Source organism: Trichechus manatus, unplaced genomic scaffold (assembly GCF_000243295.1).
Source record: "Trichechus manatus latirostris isolate Lorelei unplaced genomic scaffold, TriManLat1.0 scaffold00214, whole genome shotgun sequence".
Taxonomy (NCBI): Eukaryota; Metazoa; Chordata; class Mammalia; order Sirenia; family Trichechidae; genus Trichechus; species Trichechus manatus.
Window position 1 is genome coordinate 1,090,526 of NW_004444150.1, and position 19,811 is coordinate 1,110,336.

General features: G+C 43.5%; 1 protein-coding gene across 1 annotated transcript; it reads left to right on the plus strand.

Moving 5' to 3' along the window:
- The first annotated feature begins 9,745 nt into the window (after window positions 1-9,745).
- Window positions 9,746-19,013, plus strand: GLT6D1 (glycosyltransferase 6 domain containing 1). Its single transcript, XM_004388696.3, has 4 exons — window positions 9,746-9,819; window positions 13,335-13,382; window positions 17,569-17,706; window positions 18,347-19,013. Exons 1-4 carry the CDS (start codon window positions 9,746-9,748, stop codon window positions 19,011-19,013), a joined length of 927 nt encoding a protein of 308 aa, XP_004388753.3.
- The last annotated feature ends 798 nt before the right edge of the window (window positions 19,014-19,811 follow it).

The window sequence follows — 19,811 nt, forward strand, 5'->3', positions numbered from 1 at the left end:
GCTGGCTGACTTGGAGTCACAGTGGACTCTGGGGTGGACCTCAGGGACGCTGGCTGACTTGGAGTCACACTGGACTGTGGGGTGGACCTCAGGGACACTGGCTGACATGGAGTCACAGTGGACTCTGGGGTGGACCTCAGGGACGCTGGCTGACTTGGAGTCACAGCGGACTGTGGGGTGGACCTCAGGGACGCTGGCTGACATGGAGTCACACTGGACTCTGGGGTGGACCTCAGGGACGCTGGCTGACATGGAGTCACACTGGACTCTGGGGTGGACCTCAGGGACGCTGGCTGACTTGGAGTCACAGTGGACTCTGGGGTGGACCTCAGGGACACTGGCTGACTTGGAGTCACAGTGGACTCTGGGGTGGACCTCAGGGACACTGGCTGACTTGGAGTCATACTGGACTCTGGGGTGGACCTCAGGTACCAGATATCTGGAGGTCAGCCCAGGTGTTGGGTTGTTGTCTTGTCCTTCTTGGAGTGACTTTCTTGATAAGGCCCCTAGCTCTAGGCCTGGCCCCACCTGCCTGGGGATGTCGCTGTGCCCCTGGGCCCCCCAGGTGAGCAGCCCCCTCATTTACGGTGGTGGTAGCACTAGTGTTTGGGTGGGGGATGGGCAGGCGCTGCGACCTGAAACTCCAGTGCTCCCTCTTCATCCTCTCTGATGTCACCTGCCCCTCCCATCTCTGGGCCCCAGACGGACCATCCTGGCTCAGGCTCAGGACGTGGGGTGGGAGGGCAGTAGCCGTCATGCCTGCTAGCCCACACTGGGCATTGTCTCTTGTGTTACAACCGAGGACGTTCCCCCACTGCAGCCAAGGCTGGTCCCTCACTGGGTATTGACAATTGATCCTCCCCCACATTGGGAACCACTCACCATCACACTCCTGGGCCTGCGTCCTGTACAGATTTCCCTCCCCCTGGATGCTCCCATCAACATGGTGCTCACGTTAACTTCAGACAGACACACACACACATACACGCATGCTCACACATTCACACACTTATACATGCACACACACTCACATGCACACACACATACATACCACACAACACTCACACACATTCACACACATGTTTGCACACACACTCACACACATGTACATGCACACATACCCTCATACACACCCACTCATGCACATGTACATTCACATCCATTTACACGCACACACACTCATACACACACATTCACACACACACACCACACACACACTAACTTATACACACACTCACGCACATGTACATGCACAAGTACATGCACTTATATACACACACATACACACACACATTCACACACATATACCACACAAAACTCACACACATTCACAACGCACTCACACACATATATGTGCACACACTCACTCATACACACAAAGCACACACATACATACCACACACACTCACTCATACACACACACACGTACAAGCGCACTTATACACACACACACAGATATACCACACAGTCACACACACAGCAGACACACACAAGCACACACACAGATAAACACAAACTAGCATATGCACTCTCACATACATGCATACACAGACACACAATCACACACAGGACACTCGTGCATACATTCACATTCACACACTCATGCTCACACACTCACAGAGACACACACAACACACAGACATACACTCACAGTCACACAAACACCACTCACACACACACTCGGCGTTGACCCCACAGCCATTCAAGCTTCAGCCCCATCTCCTCACTTATCTTCAATCAAATTTCTCCAAACACAGAACCCAGCACTGCTTGAGTGGGAAAAGGGAATGAGGAAAACCAGGGGAGAAATGTAAAATATTTAAAAAATCATCTTGACTTTTGGATTAAAATGGTGTCATGGAGCAGAATCAGAGAAGTTTCTTCCTTCGAAATTTCTTGAAACACACCTAAAGTGAGTGGTGGTGGTAGTGGTGTTGTTAGGTGCTGTGGAGTCAGTTCGGACTCACAGTGACCCTATGTACTACAGAACGAAACACTGCCCAGTCCTGCGCCATCCTCATTATCGTTGTTATGCTTGAGCCCATTGTTTCAGCCACTGTGTCAATCCATCTCATTGACGGTCTTCCTCTTTTTCGCTGATCCTCTACCGAGCATGATGTCCTTCTCCATGGACTGGTCCCTCTTGATAACATGTCCAAAGTATGTGAGACTAAGTCTCTCCATCCTCGCTTCTACGGAGCATTCTGGCTGTACTTCTTCCAAGACAGATTTGCTCGTTCTTCTGCAGTCCATGGTATATTCAATATTCTTCCCCAACACCACAATTCAAAGGCATCAACTCTTCTTCTGTCTTCCTTATTCATTGTCCAGCTTTCACATGCATATGAAGTGGTTGAGAAAACACCACAGCTTGGGTCAGGCGCACCTTAGTCTTCAATGTAACATCCCTGCTTTTTAACACTTTAAAGAGATCTTTTGCAGCAGATTTGCCCAATGCAATGTGGCTTTTGATTTCTTGACTGCTACTTCCATGGGTGTTGATTGTGGATCCAAGTAAAATGAAATCCTTGACAACTTCAATCTTATCTCTATTTATCATGATGTTGCTTGTTGGTCCAGTTGTGAGGATTTTTGTTGCTTTATGTTGAGATGTAATCCATACTGAAGTGGTGGTGAGGGAAGAAAAAATTGACCATTACAGAAAAAACTGGAAAAGAAGAAGAGGAAGCACCATGGACATTCATATGGGAAACTGGAGGTCAGAGATGAAGCATTTCAGGTTGTTGGAGCCCTGGGACCTGGGCCCCGTTCAGATGTGATTGCTCCTTGGGTCCCATGGAGGGTGACGAGAGTGACCCTTGGGTCTCCTCATGCTTTTTGGTAGAAGGAAAGAGTTTTCTGTGCTTGGACAGAAGGATCTGGAACTAGGCTCCCCAGTGCTCATCTCCCCCTAGACCCCTCCTGACATACTGCTCACAGGGACCTCTTCTGAGATTCCCATTTAGTACTCAGAACCAGATCCTGGAAGAAGTGAGCCTTGCAGAAGCTCCCAGAAATATACGGGCTGAGTGAATGAATGACTGGGTATTTATTGGTGGTGTAGGATTGCTCTTCAGGCATCGGTGATGGGATTGAATTCATGAGCGTAACACAGATAAGGAGAGACCATGGCTTCTGGTGGGTGGCCTTGCCCTGTAAGGAAACTGACTTTAAGTAACCCCGCTACCATGGTGAGAATTCCAGTTTGACCAGCCCAAGGAGCAGGCTTACTTGCTGGGCTCTGGGACACCCTGGGGGCACATTGGCATCAATCGCACTGTGCGATGGGCATCATGTGATGGGTAAATACTGGGCCAAATGCTGTTCTTTCTTATTAATGTCCCATCGTGGATTATACTAGGCATCCAAACAAAATTATTCAGGCAGCACAGAAACCCAGAATTGTGGGCAGTTAGACAGGGCTTGAGCTTGCTTGTAGAATTCCAAGAGACAGACAGCTTTCCTTCATTTCATCCTGTCTCCATCTTTTTCAGTCAAAGCTAGCAGGGTTCTTGCTGAGGTTGTTGATTAGCTCCATCAGTCTAAGGCCTAATCTCTTTAGCATAAGATTGTGTAGGCACGCCTTTGGTGTCAGCTCCAGGACACGCTGTCTTTGTTTTTACAGTAGGATTTTTTCCAAATCTTTAAATTCTGGTTTCTTTTTGGGCAGTTCATTTCTAACTCTATCTTTTACTGTAAGCTGCAAGGAGCAACCATGCCACCCCTTTAAGATATTGCTTAGAGATCTCCTCAGCTAAGTTTTCAAGTTCATCACTTTCAAGTTAATACTTTCCACAAAATGTTCAAATATAATTCAGACAAGTTCTTTGCTACTTTATAACAAGGATTGTATTCCTCCAGTGTTCAATTACATGTTTATTTCCTTTTAAAGCTTCACCAGAAGCACATTTAACATCTACATTTCTAGCAACATTCTGCTTATGGTGATAGAGCTTTCTGCACAGTTCAGTTCTTTCTGAGCCCTCATCAGAATTGCCCTGAGTGCCCACAATTCTACCAACAGTCTTTTCAAGGCAAACTAGGCTCTTACTATCAAACACATCAAAATTCCTCTGGCCTCTATTCATTACCCAATTCCAAAACCATACCACGTTATAGGCATTTGTTAGAGCAGCACCCCTACTCTTTGGTACCAAATTCTGTCTCAGTTTCCTAGAGCAGCCATAACACAAATACCACAAGTGGGCAAACTTTAAGGAACAGAAATGAATTTTTTCACAGTTCTGGAGGCTGAAAGTCCAAATTGGGGTCCCAGCTTCTTCATTTCCTTCTGTGAGCCACTCTCCTCGTTTCTGGTGACTGACGATGATCCTTGGCACTCCTTGGCATCTGTCTTAGTCATCTAGTGCTGCTATAACAGAAATACCACACGTGGATGGCTTTAACAAACAGAAGTCTATTCTCTCATAGTTTAGGAGGCTAGAAGTCCGAATTCAGGGTGCCCACTCCAGGGGAAGTCTTTCTCTTTCTGTTAGTTCTGGGGGAAGGTCCTTGTCATCAATCTTCCCCTGGTCTAGGAGCTTCTCAGTGCAGGAATCTTGGGTCCAAAGGACACACTGTGCTCCTGGCATTGCTTTCTTGGTGATATGAGGTCCCCATGTCTCTCTGCTTGCTTCTCTCTTATATCTCAAAAGAGATTGACTTAAGATACAACCTAATCTTGTAGATTGAGTCCTGCCTCATTAACATAACTGCTGCTAATCTCACCTCATTAACACCACGTAGGAAAATCACATCAGATGACAAAATGGTGAACAATCACACAATACTGGGAATCACGGACTAGCCAAGTTGACACACATTTTTTGGGAGACACAGTTCAATCCATGACAGCATCCTTGGCATCTGTCTTTCCTCTGTGTGTGTCTCTGTGTCTATTCTATTCTTTCTATAGCTCAGAAGGGATTTGGTCTTGGATCCACCCTGCTCTGACATGCCTCATTAACATAACAAAAGGAATCTGCATTTCCAAACAGGGTCATATTTACAGGTACAGGAGTTAGGATTCCAACATATATTTTTAGGAGACATCTGAGATGTTCACCTCAGGCCAACTTCTCAGGACACGCAGCCTCTCCCCTAGTCTATCACCACCCCCTTTCCTGTCCCAAACACCTGTCTAGGAACCTTCAGGATCTTCTGTTTACCTGCTCAGCATCCATCCCCACCTACACTATAAGTGACATGGAGTTGGGGGTGAGGCTAGGGCTGCTTTTTTTATCCTGAAATCCGCTGTCTGGCCTGAGTTCCAGGCCTTAGCAAATATCAAAGTGCTAAATAAATGAATGAATGTAGGAATGAACTATGGGAGTAGTATCAGCAGGGAGGGAAGAGGTGGGACCACCCCGAATGCAGAGAAGCCTTGCTGTGGCCAGCCCCAGTCTTCAGCTCCCGCCAGCTCCTGGCCAGCTTTCCTCGGGCCCGAGGTGCCAGGTGAGGCACCCCCGGCATGTGAGAGATGTTTGCTGTCTGTCAGGTCCTGCTGCCTGAGCTTGCCCTTTTGCACGCCTGCTCCCCAGGCGCCTGGATAAGACAGACACAGTGCCCGCATGTCCTCCACTGGGCGCCTCTCCTTTACCTTGTAAATCTGCCTCTTAGCATGCAGTTGGCTTGATGCTCGGGGCAGTGGGAAAATGGCGTTATCTGTTCCTTGAAAGTCTTGGTGCTGTTTGTGCGGCAGAGGGTTAACCTTATTTCGATTCTCCCGTGGTTATCAATATATTTGGGTTTTCTGCTTATTCCTGGGTTTACTACGGTACTTTGGAAGAAAGGCCTGGTGATCTACTTCTGGACAGTTCCACTCTGACACACGTGAGGTCACTGTGAGTTGGAGTGGACTCGACAACAACTGGAAAAACAACAGTCATAATAAAATAAATGCAAATTAAAGCTACTCTGAGGTGCCATTTCACTCCCATCAGATTGTCAACTGCCCCAAATTGGACAGACAGCACGCTGTGTTGTTGAGGGTGTGGGGAAGCAGGCACTTTGACCCATGAATGTTGGCCGGAAACCCGTTTAACCTCTATGGAAAGCAACTTACATTTTCAATGAGTGTAATCGTTGACCCAGCAGTTCCATTTCTAGGACTCAGTCCTGTGATATAGTTTGACATGTGCTCCGGGAGCATGTCCAAGGAGTGTTACTGTGGTGTTTCTTGTGATAGCAAAGACAGAGAGCAACCAAAATGTTGGTAATAGGAAACTGGTTAAACGAACTGACCTGTTCCTGTGGTGTATACAGTCAGCTGTGGAGAAGAACAAGGTCAGCTTATCTGAGGTGTGATGGACCTCTGGCCAACTCCTCATGACACATAGCCTCTCCGTCAATCTATCACCACCCCCTTTCCTGTCCCAAATGCCTGTCTGGGAACCTTCAGGGTCTTCTGTTTACCTGCTTAGCATCTGTCCCCACCTAGACTGTAAATGACATGCAGTGGGGGATGAGGTACACAAGGTGCTGAAGCATGCCACTGTTTGTGTGAAGGAGGAACTGCAGGCAAAATCTCTGTCTAGATGCACAGGAAGGGGCCCTGGTGGTGCCATGGTTAAAGCACTCATATTACTAACCGAAAAGTCAAACCCACCCGTAGCTTCTGTGGTGGAAGGACCTGGCAATATTCTCTTGTAAAGATTACAGCCTCAGAAACCCTATGGGGGCAGTTCTACTCTGTCATATAGGGTGTCTATGAGTCAGAATTGACTCGACGGCACCAAGAAGAACATATGCACAGATGGGTTGTGGAATAAAACTCAAGGGCTGTTACTGTGTCTGCTTTTGGGGGTGGATGGTGGAGAGTCAGCTGCTGGGGTAGAAGAAGATTTGGTGTGCATTATGTAACTCTTTCCGCTGTTAGATTTTTTTGTTTGTTTTTACCATGTATGTGTTACTTTTTCAATAAGAGAAACTTATTTTAAAAGGGGAGGGACAAAAAATAAGGTATGTCCTGGTGCTGTAGTGGTTAAGAGCTTGACTACTAAGTGAGATGTTGGCAGTTCGAATCCAGCAGCTGCTCCTTGGAAACCCCATGGGGCAGTCCACTCTGTCCTATAGGGTTGCTATGTGTCGGAATCAACTCGACAGCAATGGCTTTTTGTTTGTTTTCTTTTTTTATGACCCAAGTGAAGATGGCAGGTTTGTATGTGATCATTTTCTTCTTTGTGCTTTCATGCATCTGGCAGGTCTTATAACGTGAAAACTTGTATTTTCATCATCAGAAAAATATTCACTTAACAAATATTCTAAGGAAGAGCACAAGACGGGATTCGCTCTCCCTGGGGTAAGGAGGCAGTGATAAAAGAGAGTGAAGGAAGGTGTAGAGGTTGCTCTTCTTCTCTGTCCTATCCATAAACTCACTCACACCATTCCAGGCATCTCTCCGTAACTGAGAGTCAGTCTTGAAGACAGCAAGGAGGTACAACAAAGTAAACTAGAAGCATAAAAACGTTTTAAAATATCCTTTGCTGTTTCACCCGAGACGAAGCCCAGCCGTCTGGTGACGACGAGAAGAACCTACTGGCAGCTGTGTCATTATGAGCTCGACTTTCTAATGTTGCCTCATCAAAGGAGCCTGGTGACATCACCATTAACAGAAGACTCAAACACCACCAGCATAGAGCACAGGCTCGGGGGCACGATTTTACAAAGACGCAGAGATATGATGCTTAGAGCACGTCTGTGCCCCTAGGACCTCTTTGGCTGCCTCCTTATATCACCCTACCTCAGGTATGGAGCCCTGTGGGGCAGTGGTTAAGCGCTCGGCTGCTAACCAAAAGACCGGCAGTTCGAATCCACCAGCCACTCCTTGGAAACCCTATGGGTAGTTCTACTCTGTCGTATGGGGTCACTGTGAGCTGGAATCAACTTGATGGCAACGGTTTTTTGTTTTTGTTTTTTTTTAATCCAAGGGACTTATGACAGTATGGCTGCTCATATAAAGTCATGGGTGGGTAAAGTCAAAGACGTTGTACAGAACAGGTGAGGTATCACCATGCCACTAGCCTTCCGAATGATGTCGTCGAGGGCTCATTGCTGGAGGTGGTGTGGCCAGATGGACCCCCATCTTACCCCACTCATCTGGTATTTCTAAGGCTTTTGGCTTTAGGAGGTGAACAATTTCACATTGTGGTGGCACGAAGATTCAGCTTAATTGGAACCTGCCCAGTGTGACGTTATCTAAAGAAGAGCTTTCCGGTAGAAATAAAATGTGAGCCTCGTGAGTAATGTCAAATTTTCTAGTAGCCACATTACAAAAGATGAAAAGAAATAGGTGAATTAAAATGAATAATATATTTTATCCCAGTGAGTGTACCCATATTACTATCATTTCAATACGCAATCAGCATAAAAATTATTAATGGAATATTTTCCTTTTTTTTTTTTATCCTGAGTCTTTGAAACCCAGTGTGTGTCTCACACTCACACCTGTCTCAGATCACAGCGGCCACATCTCAAGTGCTCAGCGGGGCCTGGGGCTGGTGGTCACTGAATTGGTCAGTGCAGATCTTAGCCCAGCAAATCAGTGTTCGAAATTAAACATTAGTGACTTTCATTTAACACACAGCTCAATGTCATGACCTCATAGAAGACTGGCTTAGCCTTGTAAATAGAAATTCTCTGTAAACCACCAACACCAGTTTGGTGTGTTGGCTGGAGTCCCAGATTCCAGTTTGGAGTTCAATACCTTCAATTTAGACTTCCATCACTGTTTACAATCCTCTGCTCTTGAGAGAGCACATGTATTTTAGACTACAGTAGTCTTGGGACAAATTATCAGTCTTACTATCTTTGTGAGGGAAAAAGAATTAGAAGTCAACTTTTGAGGCAGAATGCATCCCAGTCCGGGAGGACTTCCTCATAATTACCTCACTATATTTTCACAGCTTCACAGCGAGGGTTTTTTTCAATTTTTTTATGCAACCAACGTGGATTTGATGAAAGAGTGCCAGGAGTGTTGGGGACCCTGTGCACCTTACCCGGAAAGGACCAGTCAGCCCCCTTCAGGATTCTGTAGGCACCTCAACTGGAACAGAAGTTCTCTGCCTCGAGTCTGCCTTCTTCCGAAGGTGGAGGATTCTGGAAGCAGACACCTAATTGCTGCCCAAATGCCCATAAATTAGATCATTGTTGGAAAGTGTCATAGATTGAATTATGTCCCCCCAAAAATGTATGTATCAATTTGACTGGGCCATGATGTCCAGTATTGTGTAGTTGTCCTCCATTTTGTGACTATAATTTTATGTTAAAGAGGATTAGAGTAGGATTGTAACACCATCCTTTTCCAGGTCACATTCCTGATCCAATGTAAAGGGAGTTTCCCTAGGGTGTGACCTGCACCACCTTTTATCTCTCAAGAGATAAAAAGGAAAGGGAAGCGAGAGCAGAGAAGAGGGACCGCATACCACCAAGAAAGCAGTGCTGGGAGCAGATCGTGTCCTGTGGACCTGAGGTTCCTGTGCAGAGAAGCTCCCAGACCAAGGGGAGACTGATGACAAGGACCTTACTCCAGAGCTGAAAGAGAGAGAAAGCCTTCCCCTGGAGCTGATGCCCTGAATTTGGACTTGTAGCCTATTAGACTGTGAGAAAATAAATTTCTCTTTGTTAAAGCCATCCACTTGTGGTATTTCTGTTACAGCAGCACTAGATGACTAAGACAGAAGGTAAGAAAGATGTAGTTTTTTTTACTTTTTAAAGTTTTCTTTCTCTCCTTTTCCCCCAGGAGAGAATGAGATCTAATAGAAAAATGCTGTTACTGATTTCGTTTCTTTTATCACTGCTGTTGGTTGAGCGCCATTTCAGGTAAATAGAAAATATTGATGGATTGTTATAGTGATCAGAGATTGTTTAAACAGCCGAGTTTTGAGTTTTGCCCAAAGATATTAATAACACCTTCTACATTAATTAGAAAATCTCTCTTCTTTGGGGGAGAAATCGAAGTACAAGCACGTTCCAGGGTCCAGCACGCATTTATCAACACCTCCTCGGTGTCGGGTTCTGTGCCAGGTGCTGGGGAGGCAGCGATCACCCAGACCAGCCCTGTTCTCACAGAACTTTACTGTAGGTGGAGAACAGCGACAGTAAGCACGTGTAAAAAACTATGAAAAGGATACCATATTTTATATACAAATGTCATGAAAACACTACCTCAAAGTGCTGCCTTTGTGTCTGATGTAAACTAGACTAAAAACAACTTGCTGGAGAAACACAAGTCTACTGGGGGACAAATTTGTTAACCTGCTAAAATTTTCTTATATAGAAAAATTTTTCCTCCTCACGGTCTTCTTTATAAGCAATGCAGGGCTCCCAAACGTTATCTGAAAAGTAGCTATAATTGTGAGAGATAATGTCTTTGAAAATTAACCCCTTCCAAACACACAATATCCAAAACATATAAAGAACTCTTGAAACTCAGCAATTAAAAAAAAAAGAAAGGCCCAATTAAAATATGGGCAAAAGATCTGAAAAGACACGTCACTAAAGAAGATATACAGCTGGCAAACAAATAAGCATATAAAAAAATGCCCAGCGTCATTTGTCATTAATTAACTGCAAATTAATAAAAACAATGAGATACCACTACACAGCTATTAGAATGGTTAAGATTTAAATAAAACCCTGACAACACCAATTGCTGGCAAGGATGTGGAGTAGTAAGAATTCTTGTTCTCTGCTGGTGGGGGTATAAAATGGTACAGCCACTTTGGAGGGAGTTTGGCAGTTTCTTACAAAGCTAAGCATAGTCTTACCGTATGGTCCAGCAATTGCACTCCTAGCTATTTGCCCAATGTAAGATTTGAAATTTTATGCCCACACAAAAACCTGCATGCAAAAGTTTATAGAAGCTTTATTCATAATTTGCCCCAATTGGAAGCAACCAAGATATCCTTCAGTAGGTAAATGGATAAATGAACTATGATACAGCCATAAAATGAAATATTGTTCAGTGATAAAAAAGAAATGAGCTAACAAGCCAAGCTACAAAAAGGCATGTATGAGTCTTAAATGTGTATTGTTTGTATGGCTGAATGAGGCCAGTCTGAAAAGTCTACATATGGTCTGATTCCAACTATATGACATTCTGGAAAAGGCAAAACTATAAACAGTGAAAAGATGAGTAGTTGCCAGGGGCTTGGGGTTGGAGGAGGGAGGGAGAAACACAAGGGACATTTTTGGGCAGTGAAACTATTTTATATGATACTGTAATGGTAGGTACATGGCACTACACATCAGTTAAATTGAACTTTACAGCACAAAGAGTGAATCTTAATGCATGCAGATTAAAAAATCATTTAAGGGGCTATGGAGGGATGGATTACAGAATGTAATGAAATAATCTAACTGTATCAGAAAGTTATGAAACAACCTTACTAAAGAGGGTAAGGAAAGGTGTTGACCTAAGTCACTTTGGATTGAGTGGAGTCTGTAGGACTAAAGGCAATAGAACCTGTACATAACCACTGTACTCGGGTTGATAAAGTTGTTTCCCGTGGAGGTGTGGGCTAACAATTCTGATATACATGTGTACTGGAATTGAGCGATTGAGTAGATGGATGGTGTGTGGTGGGAGACAGGTTTCTCACTGTTGGTGTGGGAGATTACAGAAAAACAAAGTGGGGTGGGGGTTGGAGACTAGAATGATTCATACAGAAATAGAATGAAGCTGGAGACATCAGAGTGAATTCTTATTTAGCTTAATATAAATATAGATGGTCACATATAGAAATATTAACAGATACGTGTATACACAGGTTAGCATACATATATTTCTTTGCTCAATCAGCTGAGAGGGCCTAGAAGCAAAGACACCTCAGTAGCTATGAGCACACATAGTGCCCAGATCTTGGCTTCTAACACCGTTCTCCAATAAAAGGAACAAGGCCTCCTTGCAGAAATGGCTGACTATAGGACTGGGGCAAGGAAGTAAACAAGATGAACCTGGAACATCTTGCTGTGTCAGGAAGCAACCAAGTGCTAACCTCTCCCACTCCCTGAAACTAACAAACAAAACAACAACCTTACATTGAAGGAGATATTTCGAAGGAACACAGGAAAGAGCCCCCAGTGGCCAAAGCTGGAAAAATTTGAGAAACAGAATAAATGTTTCATTGGATTATAACCTAACATATAAAATATCTGTGAATACATACTGACATAAATAAATGATTGAATAAAAAAATGGGGAGAAGAGACAAAATTCCCATGCAGAATAACTCCAAATAATTTCTGCAGATACTCTGCCCTAAAGAAGGTAGAGTATAACTTCCCATTCCTGAAGTGTGGGCTGCACATAGCGACTTCCTCCTGAAGAATACAGCATGGAAAGAGAGAGAAGAGTAGCTTACATGGGACAGGGTATGACATTTATTATAGTTTAAGCATCTCTGTCAAGAATGATGTTTTTTTTCAGATTAGGATAACACTCTCTAGCCAACCATGTTTTCTACTCACTGACCATTTCGTAGGAATCCAGAAATTAATAAGACCAACACTTAAAATGACTGATGATTTTTCAGTAGGTTCTTCTTTGTCACTTTCTGTTTTTAATGAATTTTGGCATGGGCAATTTGAATTTTGACAGTTGTCTAGTCTATGAAATCCCATCGTAAAATATCTGTGGTTAAAGATATCTCTAATAATACCAGAAAGAGATGCACTTTTACAGTTATTTTTCTTATTCACAAAATATCCCAGGGTTTTGAAAGTGAAGTTGCCTAATAAGCTTGTTAACTGAATGATAACTGAGAAGTACAATAAAACTCTAGATGAATCCTGTATTTAAATATCAAAAACACACATCTGGACCCCTCTTCCAACCTTTCACATCAACACGTAACAAAGCCACTAAGGTTTGATAAATGAATTGATTACGTCTTCATTTTGTCTGAATATACATTCTCCTATCTGCCCTGTTAATTTTTAATAGAGGTATCTTTCTCTCAACAGCCGTACTTTCTTGCCTTCAGGCACTTGGTCATGACTCTCTCACCCTACACATCTTTCCTGGACCAGCACATGCCCTTCCAGACCCAGTTGAGTTATCTCTTCTCCAAGTGGCTTCCTACAACCCCAAATTTGGGTTGAATGTCCACTGATACGCTCCCATAGAGCCCTGCCACCTCCTGTTAGCACTGAACACGCAGAAACTGTAGTTGTTTATTTGAGGTTGTCTTCCCTGTTCTAAGCTTTTCTCGGGCAGAAGCTGAGCTCAGTTGTAGAACCAGCACCAAGCAACGCCTATCACATCACATGGCTCAGTAAATATTTGTTGCATGAACGGGTTACTCGTGGTAACTTCATTTTCTCTTTGTACCCAGGAATCATCAAGTAAAAGAAATTCGACTCTCAGACTGGTTTAATCCTAGGTAAGAACAAAAATATCTGCATGCACACACGCACACCTCAAATTGAAATGGTAGTTTTTAATTTTTATTTTTTCCATCACCAAATTGTAGCAATCATGCGAGGTTTCCAGAAGTTGGAGTTTTTATTTTTATAACTCTTATAAACAAACCTAGGGTCTACTTATCAAGAATCAGGTAATTCAGGGAGGTAATGAGAAAGAACAAGCAAATCTGTCTTGGAAAAATACAGCCAGAATTCTCCTTAGGAGGGAGGATGGTGAGACTTCGTCTTATGTACTTTGGACATGTTATCAGGAGGGAACAGTCCCTGGAGAAGGCCATCGTGCTTGCTAAAATAGAGGGTCAGCGAAAAAGAGGAACATCCTCAACAAGATAGACTAACACAGTGGCTGCAACACTGGGCTCAAACATAGCAATGATTGTGAGGATGGCGCAGGACCGGAAGTGTTTCTTTCTCTTGTCTATAGGGTCATTATGGGTTGGAACTGACTCAATAGCACCCAATGACAACAGCATCAATGAGAAAGCTGACACAGTCTAGCTAGATTAACCTTCTGGTTTATTTGGTGAAAGAGAAAATCTCTCTGGAAGCAAGTTGAAAATTCCACTCATTACCCCTCTTGATTTGACATTAACCCTTGGGACAGCTTCATTCTTTTGAGTGGTTATGTCGTATTCTATCGTGCGGTGTATGCCAGAATTTATTTAACCAATTCCCTCTAGATTTTGGATTGTTTGTGAGGCTATTGCAAGTAACACCTCAGTGACTGACCTTGTGCATACTATGTTTTTGTACACTGCTGTGTGAGTTTATCTGTGGGCAAATACCTAAAATGGAGCCATCAGGTCAAAGGATGTAAACACTTCACATTTTGACTTGGGTTGTTAAATTGCTCTTTAATAATTGTACCATTTGATTTCCTTCTGTACAGTGGATAAAGTATTATGAAATCTTTTATTCTTGGCAAAACTATTATAAATGAATGAAAGTATCTCATTTCGATTTGCATTTCTGTAATTACTATTGAGTTTGAACATCTTTTCGTATGTTTATTATTCATTTCTGTTTCATCTTCTGTGAATTCCTTTCTCCTATATATATACAGACACACACAGACCTATAAATAAATACATGTATGTGTGTTAAATGGACCTCAGGTGCATAGAATTAATCATAATCCAGGGTTCATGACACACTTTCAACATTAGTGCATGCAAAACCCGCTTATGTTATTTGCTAGCTTGCTTGTTTATTTATTTATTTTTAGTTTTTAAATTTCGGTTGTTGTGGTGAAAATACGTACTCCAAAACATTTGCCCGCACATCAAGTTTCACATGCACAATTCAGTGACATTGATTACATTTTTCGTGCGCCACCATTATCACTATCCTTTTCCACAATATGGCACCACCATTAACATAAACTCAATGCCCCCAAATGAAAACTTCCCTTTTCCCCTCCCTCCTACCCCGGTAACCGCTCATAGTCTTTGGTTCCTGTGTATTTGATTGTTTTATATAAGGGAGATTATAGAGTATTTGTCCTTTTGCCACCACTGTACTTATCTCAGCATAGCATTTTCAAGGTTCATTCATGTTGAGACATACCTCAGAACCTCATTTCTCTTATTTTATCGTTGTAGGTTAAGTGAAAGTTTACCATTCAAGTTAGTCTCTCATACAAAAATTTATACACACATTGTTATATGACCCTAACTGCTCTCCCTATACTGTGACAGCACACTCCTCCTTTCCACCCCTGATTTCCCGTGTCCATTCAACCAGCTCCTGACCTTCTCTGCCTTCTCATCTCACCTCCAGACAGAAGCTGCCCATTTAGACTCCTATATCTACTTAGAACTTCATTTCTCTTTATGGCTGCATAATACTCGATTGCATGTATATACCACATTTTGTTTATCCATCCACCTGTGGATGGACATTTGTTTTTTATGCTTGTTTATTTTTAAGGAAACAAATGTTACAGCCTTCATTAACTTCCATCTAGCTTGGTGTCCCTCCCTATCCGTTTGCCCTGTCCCTCTCCCCACCTCTAAAATAACCACCACCCTGAACTCTGGTCCATTGTCCCTTGCTTCATTTAATCTCATCTGTAAGTATTCTGGAAAAAAAAGCTTATTTTGAAATTTCAGTTGTTCATAACCATATCAAGAAGATACCATCCTGTATGGAATCTTCTGGGTCCTCCCCTTTCCCTTGGTTGCTGGAGCTCATTTTGACAGCTGTATAATAATCCAGTGTGGAAGTACGCCAGGTTGTTCACCCACCGTCCTGTTCACTGATGCTTGGATGGTTTCTATGTGTTTGCTTTGTGAGCAGTGCTGCTGTGAAGGTCCTTACACACACATCCTGGCACATGTGTGCGAGAGTCTCACTTGAGTAGAAGTGGGGCCGCTGGGTGGTGGGCATGTGGATGTCCAACCTAGGAGACAGTGCCAGACCATTTTCCAAAGTGGGTATCCTGATGTAACTTCCCAGAGCTCCCCTTGCTCTCTGGCACGTGGTACTGCCCATTGGAACGGCATGAAGATTTGTCTCTTGAGGACATCAGAGGACATGGCAGAGTCAGGACCTCCAACAATGCCACCACAACAGTCAAGATACTGAGCAGTTCCAATACCACAAGGATCCCGCGTGGCCCTTTCTTAACCACACCTCCCTCCCTCCCGCCTAGCTCCATCCCTAACCCTTGGAAACCACTCATCTGTCCTCCATTTCTAAAATGTTGTTATTTTAAAAATGTGACATAAATGGAATTGCACAGCATGTAAACTGGCGTTGGCTTTGCTTCACTCAGCAAGATTCCCCGAGCGTCACCCAAGCTTTGGTGTGCATCGACAGTTTGTGCCTTTTCCCTGCTAACTACTGTTCTGTGATATGTATGGACCCCTTTGTCTAATCACTCGCTCAACGAAAGACACCTGGCTTATGTCCAGTTTGGACTATTATGAAGAAAGCTGCTATGATCTTTTGTGCACAAGGTTTTATGAGAATGTGTTTTCCTTTGTCTGGGATACACGCCAGAAGCTGGATATACGAAGAAGAACATGGCATCAGGATTGGAGGAAGACACATTAAAAACCTGCGTTATGCAGATGACACAACCTCGCTTGCTGAAAGTGAAGAGGACTTGAAGCACTTACTGATGAAGATCAAAGACCACAGCCTTCAGGATGGATTACACCTCAAGGTAAAGAAAACAAAAATCCTCACAACCAGACCAATAAGCAGCAACATGATAAATGGAGAAAAGATTGAAGATGTCAAGGAATTCATTTTACTTGGATCCACAATCAACGCCCTTGGAAGCAGCAGTCAAGAAATCAAACGACGTATTACACTGGGCAAGTCTGCTGCAAGGGATCACTTTAAAGTGTTGAAAAGCAACACTTGAGGACTAAGGTGCGCCATGGTGTTTTTCATTACCTCATATGCATGCGAAAGCTGGACAACGAATAAAGAAGACTGAAGAAGAGTTGAAACGTTTGAATTATGGTGTTGGTGAAGAATACTGAATATACCATGGACTGCCAAAAGAATGAACAAACCTGTCTTGGAAGATGCTCATTAGAAGCAAGGATGGCAAGACTTCCTCTTATGTACTTCGGACATCTTATCAGGAGGGAGCAGTCCCTGCAGAAGGACATCATGCTTGGTAAAGTGGAGGGTCAGCTTTACCAAGAGGAAAAAGAGGAAGACTCTCAACGAGATAGATTGACACAGTGGCTGCAACAATGGGCTCAAGCACAGCAAAGATGGTGAGGATGGCACAGGACTGGGCAGTGTTTCACTCTGTTGTACATGGGGTCACTATGAGTTGGAACCGACTTGATGGCACCTAATAACAACAACACCAGTAACACCAACGTGCCCAGGAGCACGATCGCTGGGTTATATGGTAGTTGCGTGTTTAGTGTTATAGACTGCCTCGTTGTTTTCCAGAGTGGCTGCACCATTTTACGTTCCCACCACCAGTGTGTGAGAAATCCAGTTTCACCACATCCTCGCCAGCATTTAGTGTTGTCACTATTTTTATTTTTAATTTAATGCACTTATACACCGTGCCTGGCACAGAGTTAGAATCTAGAAGCAATAGCTGTTACCACTTGAGCAATAACTCCTGAAGTCATGGTAAAGTGGTACCTGCTTCTGTTTGTTCAATAGCAAACGCCCTGATGTTATAACAACAACTGACTGGGGTGCTCCGGTCATCTGGGAAGGCACGTTCAATAGACATGTCCTGAACGACTACTACCAGAGGCAGAACATCACCGTGGGCTTGGCTGTGTTTGCTGTAGGCAGGTAGGTGCTCCTGATCTTTGGGAAGGTGTGGGTGCACCCGTGGGCTTTCTACACCCAAAGAGCTATTCACGATCAACCCTAGTCATTATTCTAGCTGTCCCGAATAAAAATTTGTAGTGGCATTTTCCTTACCCTTAACTGGGTCCTTAATCCTATTTGGGAATCCCCTCACTAAGACCCATTTGGCTCTTGTCCTCTTTTCTCACCACAGTTGTTCCAAAACGTAACAGCTCTTCTCAGGTCCCCAGATTCGCTGCGTCTCTTTCACTGCCAATACAACCAACACTGCCCTACCCTTACTGCCCGGGCATCCTTAACATCAACGTGTTAGACAGCTTGTTTGTTGTTGTTGTTAGTTGCTGTCAATTCCGACTCATGGCGACCCCATGTGTACAGAGTAGAGCTGCTCCGCAGGGTTTTCAAGGCCGTCATCTTTACGGAAGCTGATTGCCAGACCTTTTCTTCTGCCATACTGCTGAGTGGGTTCAAACCACCACCCACCTTTTGGCTAGCAGTTGAATACAAACTCTTTGCGCCACCAGGGACCTGACAGCATGTTTGATGGTACACGAGCTGCTGATAATGTTTAGCAGAATCAATGTCTTGCTTTTTTTTTTTTCCCCTCATGTGTGTTTCACAGGTTTGTAGATGAGTACCTGGAACTGTTCATACGATCTGCTGACAAGCACTTCATGGTTGGCTACAAAGTTATCTTTTATGTCATGGTGGATGCCTTGTTCCAGCTCCCTGACATAGAGCTAGGTCCTCTCCGAACATTCAAAGTGCTTAAAATAATCGAAGGAGACTTGTGGTACGACCTTAACCTCTTGCACATGAAGAACTTGGGGGACTACATCGTAGGGTACATCCAGAATGAAGCCGACTTCCTCTTCAGCATGGCCGTCAACCAGGTCTTCCAGAATGACTTTGGGGTGGAGACCCTGGGCAAGTCTGTGGCTCAGCTCCACGGGTGGTGGTATTTTAAAAACACTAAGAATTTTCCCTATGAGAGAAGGCTTTGGTCAGCAGCCTGCATCCCGTTCGGACTGGGAGATTTCTATTACGACAGCTCAATTGTTGGTGGCACACCTCAGGAGGTTTTAACTCTCATTGACAAGTATCTAAAGGGTGTTGTCCATGACACCAAAAATAGACTCAACAGCACGTATGAAAGCCATCTGAACAAATATTTTTTCATCAATAAACCCAGCAAGCTGCTATCACCAGAATACAACTGGGACCCCAAGTTTCATCTTCCCCCACAGATTACGTATATTAAGGTGGCGTGGCAATCAGAAAGGGGCTGATGCTTATGACGTTGAGGGACTGATAAGAGAATCACAATTTCTCATATGTATAGGACACCTTAAAACTTCCCATTTTTAAAGACTTATAAAAATTTACACTCTTCAAAAAGAAAATATTATTTTCTCCCTGTAATTTTAAACCATCCAAACCTGCCAATGCAAGATAAAGAATAAATGGCTGATTATTTAACAGTAATACACAGTGATGTTGTAATCTATCTATTGCAGATAACGTGGAAATAGTTTTGGAGGCATAACATAGTTTTTTTAACGAAGAAACACACCCAGACTTTTGTTCAGAGAAAAAGTATACACAAAAGGGTCGAAGTGTAATAAGTATTTATTTATGCCAATAAATATTTCTCATCTCACTCATCATGCTTCCCAGTGTTGCGATACGTATTGCTTGCATTTAACCCCCTGGACTGATCCTCAATCTGTCCAGTATATGACTGGACACAAGTGAACTAGAGACATTCTACCAAAAACGTATCTTACTTTTATTGTTGCAAAGAGAGATGGTTTTCAAAAATGTCATTAAAAAAAAGCTATAGGCATTTACTTCTTTAACAAAAGATATCTACTGAGCTCCATGGTGAACTCACTCTGCTAGATGCCATCAAGGACAGAAAAGTTGCTAAAAACATAACTGTGTCCTTAAGCAACCTGTGTTCTAGCAGGGAGATGAGACTGATCATAAATATTTCTTTGACAATCTCAAAAGTGCTAAAGTCACCAGGAAGCTGTGGCTAGTGACGTGGGGCTTAGGAAAGGGAGCCAACACCTCCGTGAGTCATG